This window comes from Lycium ferocissimum, chromosome 11, assembly GCF_029784015.1.
Source record: "Lycium ferocissimum isolate CSIRO_LF1 chromosome 11, AGI_CSIRO_Lferr_CH_V1, whole genome shotgun sequence".
NCBI classification, from domain to species: domain Eukaryota; kingdom Viridiplantae; phylum Streptophyta; class Magnoliopsida; order Solanales; family Solanaceae; genus Lycium; species Lycium ferocissimum.
Window position 1 is genome coordinate 35,057,873 of NC_081352.1, and position 7,685 is coordinate 35,065,557.

Sequence of the window (7,685 nt, forward strand, 5' to 3'; positions counted from 1 at the left end):
TTGCAGTACATATGTATATATATATATATATAGACACCAAAATATTGGACATAATTTTACACCTTACCTTTGTCACTTTCAGCCGAAACTTAAGGAGTTAAGTTATAGTATGTACTGAAAATTTTACACCAGCGATATAATTTCATATGTTATAACATGTTATATGCGATTTGTTCTAGTTTATTAATAAAATTACTTGTAATTACTTTTTAAGTTAACTGATTATGCAAAACATAAAACCTAAATTCCATAGTTTAATTAGTTGCTCACTTGCTCATTAGTTCTGCTCCGTGTTGGACTTGCCCGATGGGGTTTCTAAAAATATTCTGTCGTCAATTTGTGCAGGTTAATTCTCTAATTTTCTAGATACTTGGAACATTATTATTCTTTTTCGACAAATTATGTTACATCAAAAAAGTCAAATCATTCACTAAATTAGAACCTAATTAGCTACACATTGCTCCAAAAAATGACACTCCAAAGATACAAAGCCCTAAAACATCAAACAAACATAGGTAAAATTGTTTTCATAAACAAATTGACCATTAACATGCTTACTTCATGAGTCAAAACTAATAGTAGTACTCATACATATACCAAAATATATTCAATCAATAGGAAATACGACTTATAAGTCTTAATACATAAATTGTCAAATACACTAATAGAGTCATTCAATCTATGGTGGTTCGACAAATTCAACTAAACTCATTGCTTAAAATTATACCTCGAATTCCGTATTACATATACAAGAAAAACTGAAACTTTTACTAAAATTACACTCATTCTAAATTCACTGACTGCGCTTCTCGTTCAAAGCATCAACGAACTTCCAGAGACAACCTTCGATGATCTTGTTTCTGGCTGTACAAGGAAGATCTAGTACCAAGTTTGTGACCCAAGGACGATAAATTCGCTTTTGGATCGAACTTCTTGCCACAGCTAGAGCACATAATAATGATACTAGTACTTCTTGTAGCATAATATTTGCACCATCTGCTACACCTAGGGCATTTTTTCTTCTCAACTTTTGAATTAGATTTATGTCCAACACGAACAAGACCGTCACGAAAACTGTGGTTGCAACGAATAACTGATCTTTCGTTCATGAATTCAATACTTGACCCTGAAGCCGGGAAATTATTATCCCATAATGATATGTCACTAATTTTATAATGCATAAGGTTGAGTTCTTCAACTTTAGTGTCAACTTCTTGTATTTTGTTATGATCAGATTCCTTGAACTGAAAATTACATGGAAGAAATTCCAGCAATTTTTTCATCAATGATTGAGGAAATACTTGCTTGGCCATTGTTTGCAATGTGGAAAATCTCTCCTACATAAGTGAATTTTCGAGCAGTCTTTGCGTTTAGAGCTGCAATATAATTTCTTAGTAAGTACGTTGATATAGATTCAGAGTGTTTTTCCCTTTCCGTTTAACATTCGGATTGGGAATTAATCAACTTTCCTAAGTATATATTATTAGAAAGACTCAGGATCTTCTCTTTTTCCGTGTAAATTTCGGATTATTAATTTTGGAAACTTGTTGCTTAATTAATTAGCTACTACTAGGAGTAAGAGAAGTTGCCTCAAGTTTATGCAAGAGTACTTGACAATCAAGTAATCTTCAGAGGTATTCTTAACATATCAGCGGTTTCCTAAGTTTTTCTTTCCATAAAGTTTTTATGGAACAAGTGTTTTTCCCACAAGGGGTAATTCAACTTTAATCCCTTAGTTGTTGATAAATATTTTTTAATTTGGTCGTGAGATATTTTGCCAAGCGTATATATCTAATCTTCGATCAATCAAACTATTAGTATGTGTCTTTGCCCCTTTTTGGGATTGGTATTATCCTCAAATATGAAGAAGATTTAGAACAATAGGGATAATTATTAAATGATTTAATGGATAATAGTTCGTTAAAATTTGTGATGAAGAATTGAGAAACAGGGACCAAAAATGCATACTTCTATTAATTGACAGTTAAATGTGCTTAATCATACGCCATAACAAGTTAAAAACCAATGTTAGAAATACTAGTGATATTTCAGAGATTAAAAGCATAGAAATTTATTTTTTTACTACTTCCGTCCAAAATTATTTAAAATTATTTTTTTACTACTTCCGTCCAAAATTATTTAAAAAATAGTGAAGTTATTACTATAGCTACACTCACTTCATTTGAATATTCAAATTCAGTTACAAGTAAATTTGACTTTATAAGACGGTGTACTGTTCCCCGTCACACTAATGTAACAACTATGGCCGTATGTTTTTCCTTCTTGCACTTAGAAAATTGGTCTTTTCCAATGTACCAACTTTTTTCCCAGAAAAGTGGGGCAAAATGCACAGACCTTCCCAGCCACAGGCAACGGAAGACAAACAGATTATCCAACAGAGAAAATGTAGAGGTCATGTCCTGGTTAAATTTATTAAATTTTACACATAAAGCCAACATTAACCCATTAATAGTTCAAAAATCACAATTATCATCCACCGAATACAGTAAGGGAAGTTGAGCCAAAACTAGTACAACCGGAGGGCATTTGACTACACGATTAATTTAACCGGACAGTAAAAGTCAACCATTTTAGGCTTTAGCTTGCTTCCACAATTTAAGCAACTGGAGGACGGAGCACGTGGTCCTGTGAAGTATCGACAGCAGCAGGAGGCATGAATTGCCACATAGCAACACCAGGGTAACTCATGATTGGCACCAGCTTGCTTCCTGGAACTTGACCATGAGCAGCAAATGCAGCAGGTATGGCAGGAGGCAAGAAACCAGGTTGCAGACCAGGCTGCGCACTGGTAGTCTTTAGTTGTTGCTCTAGCTTCTCCTTTTCAGCCTTAAGCCTCTGTTTCTCATCTCGAAGTTCGGTTTTCTCGACCTACACAAGTTAACACATACTTGAAGTTAAGGAGCAGAAGAGTGTAGCGACGTTCTAGCTTTCCTGTCAGTAGGGATGTCAAATGGGCGGGTTGGATTGATTTGGATGAGTCAAAATGGGCTGAGGCGAGTTATTGACCCGTCCAAAAGTTATCTGGGCTGAAATGGGTAGTGCAAATATGGGCTAAAAAGCAAGTCGACCCAACCCACTCAATTCTTACTAAGTTTTAATTTCTTTGTTTGTTCTTTTATAGTAATATTTTGATTACCTAATAAAACTTTTTTTGCTTTATTAAGGCTATATATAACATATCAAAAATAAAATGTCTTTTTGAAAATATTTTTGACAAGTTTTCTCATGGGTCAATTCTACATATTAGCCCAATTTTTAGAAGGGATGAATTGGGCGGGTCAAAAGAGCTGAGCCAATAAAATAAGGGTCATTAACCCGCCCAAACTTGAACAGATTGGGCGGATCGTGCTTTCATGGACTAATTTTGCCACCCCTACTTGTCAGCATTACAAAATGTAAAATTCTTGGTATCCTTAAGCAAGTGGATTGACATATGCAAGATAAAAAAGTGAGTTTTCTACGAGGATTGCATTGCGAGGGAGCTGGGAAGTAATACTAACCTTTAGCTCCTTTATCTTTTCTTGCAGATTCAAATTTGAGTCTTTCAACTTTTGAGCTTCATCACGTAACTGGGTCACCATGCGAACAGCATCCACCAGAATAGCAGATTTGTCTGTTTTTGGGGGCCTGCCAGGCTCAAGGAGTGCACCCAATTCCATGAACCTGATAAGTAGGTCAATTTTAGCAATTTCGTATGAAATAAAGAGAAAAGTTGTCAAAGAATGGGTTGTGAGGTCACTTGTCATTTAGCCTATCTCTCCGCAGTTTCTCTCTGCAAGCTTTGGAACTTGTTGGAGCACATGATTCAACTCTTGCCCTGGAACAATTACCTAAAACAGTGAGAAAAGAATGTGTGCATGTATAGGTCAAGAGCATCTGACTTTCCTTTCAACAGTAATATTGAGGTCACAGAACTAAAAGCAAATACTTCTACCAACAAATTAATTCAACTTTGGGTTGTAATTTTAGGATTAAGAACTTATCAGTGGGACTTTGTGTAACCTGTTAAATCACACAATGTAAGCCTTAATAAACTTGACGAATGTCGCGGCGTATTGGCGTCGTGATTCTCTAGAATAGAGCATTAAAATCTGTTTTTGAGTTATACAGCAATATCTAATGCAGGCTCTTAAAACAAGAAGACATAAATTTATTGAAAGGATTCCAGATTCTCAAACCTCGGCATTTAAAATCAGAATGCAACAGATATTTTTAGAACGATGAATCACACAATTAAAAATTGTAAAAAATCTCAAATTATAAAAGGAGAAAGCGGGGAACGTGTCACCTCGACAGTTTAGTTAATAATTGTTTGAAACAGCAGCAACTCAAATTAAACTACATACAATGATTGAGTGCAACATCACATCATTATTCGACAACAATAATGGAGATCACCACAAAAAGTTCTTACCGTTTCTTAGAACCACTTTCCTTCGGGTAATCTGATTCACCAATTGACCCATCAATCTCAGCACTAAAAACAAGCACAACAAAGAAACGAAGAAACAGAGATCAAAACTAAAACAATAAATAGAAGATTCTTTTTTTATTGGTTAACAATAAATAGAAGATTCATTTTTTATTGGTTAACAATAAATAGAAGAATTAGGTACATGAAAGAATGACAATTATGTTGATAAAAACCTAGCAGAATGCACACCCTTGATCTAGAAAGCAAAAAACTCTCAGGATGTATCCTACTCACTCCCTGCTGTTCTACCCAAAATCTTCATACAGCAGCAGCTATATCAAATGTCCAGTCAATACATCTAGTTGACAATCAAGCAAACCTTAGTCATTCCACCGGGTACTACAAACACTCAATTTTAGCCAAGATCAAAGAACATTATTCTATTTGTGCTTAATTTAGAGATCAAGTAATAGAAGCAAAAAATTCACACAGGTGATACCAACTAGTTGAAATTAATGCAAAATCGTGTTGGTACACTTACCTTAGGTCCAGTGTCTACCAGGAGCTTCTTTAGTTAGCTTAAAATTTATATTTTTCTAAAATAAAGTCTAGGGATAAGTCTGAGATGTAAATTTGTATTCCAAAAGTATTATTCAATATTGAAAGAAAATGGGTCAAAACACAGCAGAACGGATATAAAGGATTATTAGCTAAACCAACTAGTATGGGATTGAGGCATAAGTGTTGTTATGGTGGTTGTAGCAGCAGTACTAGTTGTTCTATTCTTCTTTCCTTCTCCTCCCTATTTAGCTTCCTCCTCTATTCTTCCTTTTCTTCAGTCTATCTTCAAATATCCACACCCTTCTTTTCGCTTATGTTCCTCCTTCATATCTGTTCCTCTTTCTCCTCTACACCTTCTCGTGTTTCCCCCCTTCGTTCTCGATATGTTAAATAGTGGAGCAATGCGTTTTCTCTATCAACTGTTGTCAATATTCTGCACCTAAGAAAATGGCATCCTCCTAGTCCTAAGTTTTTCGGTTTTCTGCATCCCTTAATGATGTTTATCAATATACCCATTCCCTTTAAACCTTGTCATCATGTCTGAGCTAATATCTGTTGACCTGTTTCTGCACATTGGATTCTCTGTCCTAAAGTATTTCCCTATCTTCCATCCTCGGTACATCCTCCTTTATGTTGTTTCATATCCAATCTCTGTCACTACTACCAGATTCTGATGATGCCCATCATAGGCGAAATGCAGGATTCTGATAGGAAGTTGGTAATATGCGAGGGAAGACAGTCAAATATGTCAGTTTTCGACAGCGATATTATATCTTCAACCTGATCCTCCACTAAAGGCTGGATATTAGGCACCTTATACTAGCTTGGACTCAAAACCAATAACTTTCTATTTTCTACCTTTCTAACTCGGATAAAAAGGAAACTTCCAGCAATTGGACACTTTCAGAATTTCAGTCTTCATTCTATAGTTGAATCTAAGTCGGGACTCTAAATTCATTCCCAAAAAGATACAGGAATGAACTCTTTATTTTCCATCACATATAATTCTACATTAAATTTTTATTTTTCATTAGACTGCCCGTAGATAGTCAAACTGCATCAATTCCAAAGTTGTAACTTTTCATCTGGAAAATGAATTGCTTTCATAAGCCTAAACTTAGAGACAAGTGGCATCAAATCACAATAAGAGAAAGTAGAGATGGATACAACTGTGAAGACCACAAATGATAACAAATACTATCATGCCAAATTTCGGCTCAAAGCAAACCCAGAGAAGACTGCTGAAAACTAAAACCACTATAAATGTGCATAAAAAACCCCCAAAAGTTGCAAACTTTACAGCACATACGAAAAACAAAGTTGTAGTCAAAAGTTTATCATGACTCAAAATTTCCTAAAAAAAAGGAAACAATAGATTCATCAGTCAACTAAAAGATCCTAACTTTACTGGGCCACATACAAATTACAAAATCCACAACCAAAACAATGCAAAATTTGAGAACACAACTGTGAATACCACCAAATATTAATACATCATGCCAACTTAAACTGTCTTTGGCCCAAATTAAACCCAGAAAAGACTGCTTAAAACTAAAACCAGCAATTCCAAATGTGCCTTTAAAAAAAAAAAAAAAAAAAATATTGCAACAACTTTACAACACAGAGGAAAAACACGGTTGTAGTCAAAGGGTTATCATGACTCAAAAATTCCTAAGCAATGGATACAATAAAGATTCATCAATCAACTAAAAGATCCTAACTTTACTTAGTCACATACAAAATAATGCAAAATTTGAGAACATAATATACCTAACATTTCTTGAACCATTCAATTTCTCCACGGACCCAAATCAAACTCAGAAAACTAAACTCCAAATGTGCATAAAAAGAGGCTAAAGTTGTAAACTTTACGGCACATAGAGGAAATTACACAGTTATAATCAAAGGGTTATCAAGAATCAGCTAAAAGATCCTAAATTTACTAAATCCACAACCAAAAAAAAATGCAAAATTTGAGAAAATAAAATACCTAAGATTTCTTGAACCATTCAAATTCCAATTAAAGCCAGATGCAGTAGCTGAGAAATTCGAATCAGGTACGGAGCTATCTTCAAACCCGTAATCATAAAGCCAGTTTGTATTTTCCGGTAAAACCATCTCCGATCAACTCACCGGAAAATAATTGGGGATAAAATGCTAATTTACAAATTAGGGTTTTTAATTACTGTTTTCGATTGGGAAAGGAATTTGGGAATTTGACGATTGGGAAAAATTCGGTATTTCTTTTTCTTTTTATTATTTCTACATATTGGCTTTGCGTGTTTGTTTTATTATTTTAATGTTTTTGCGTTCTAGTGACTAAGCGTTGGGCAATTTCCACGATTGTTCGTATGGGTGGTCTTTAATTTTTGTCTGCTGGTCTTCAATTTTTGTCCGCTATCTAAAATATTTCGAGGTTTTGGATTTAAAATTCGACTCAGTTAAAAAAAATAAAAAATAAAATCACAAGGCATAATTTCGTACTCCCAAATTAAGTCCCCTGTTTTAGCTTGTGACAAAATTTAAGAAATAAACCTTACTTTTGAAATGTTATCCAAAAGTAGATATTTGTGTGATTGTAAATCATCTCATAAAGTTAAATTGTTTTTAAATATCTGCAATCTTTTTGGGCTAAAAGGAAAGGAAATCTTTTTGGGATGGAGGAGTAACAAATTAAGTCTTAAGACCT

The 7,685-nt window shown here is 34.4% G+C and overlaps 1 protein-coding gene across 1 annotated transcript; it reads right to left on the reverse strand.

The window, feature by feature from the left end:
* Positions 1–2,407: 2,407 nt before the first annotated feature.
* On the reverse strand, positions 2,408–7,278 carry LOC132035813 (transcription factor ILR3). Its single transcript, XM_059425947.1, has 5 exons — positions 6,987–7,278; positions 4,436–4,498; positions 3,761–3,838; positions 3,522–3,684; positions 2,408–2,889 (listed from the first exon to the last, which is right to left on the reverse strand). Exons 1-5 carry the CDS (start codon positions 7,112–7,114, stop codon positions 2,617–2,619), a joined length of 705 nt encoding a protein of 234 aa, XP_059281930.1. The 5' UTR covers positions 7,115–7,278; the 3' UTR covers positions 2,408–2,616.
* Between the last annotated feature and the right edge of the window lie 407 nt (positions 7,279–7,685).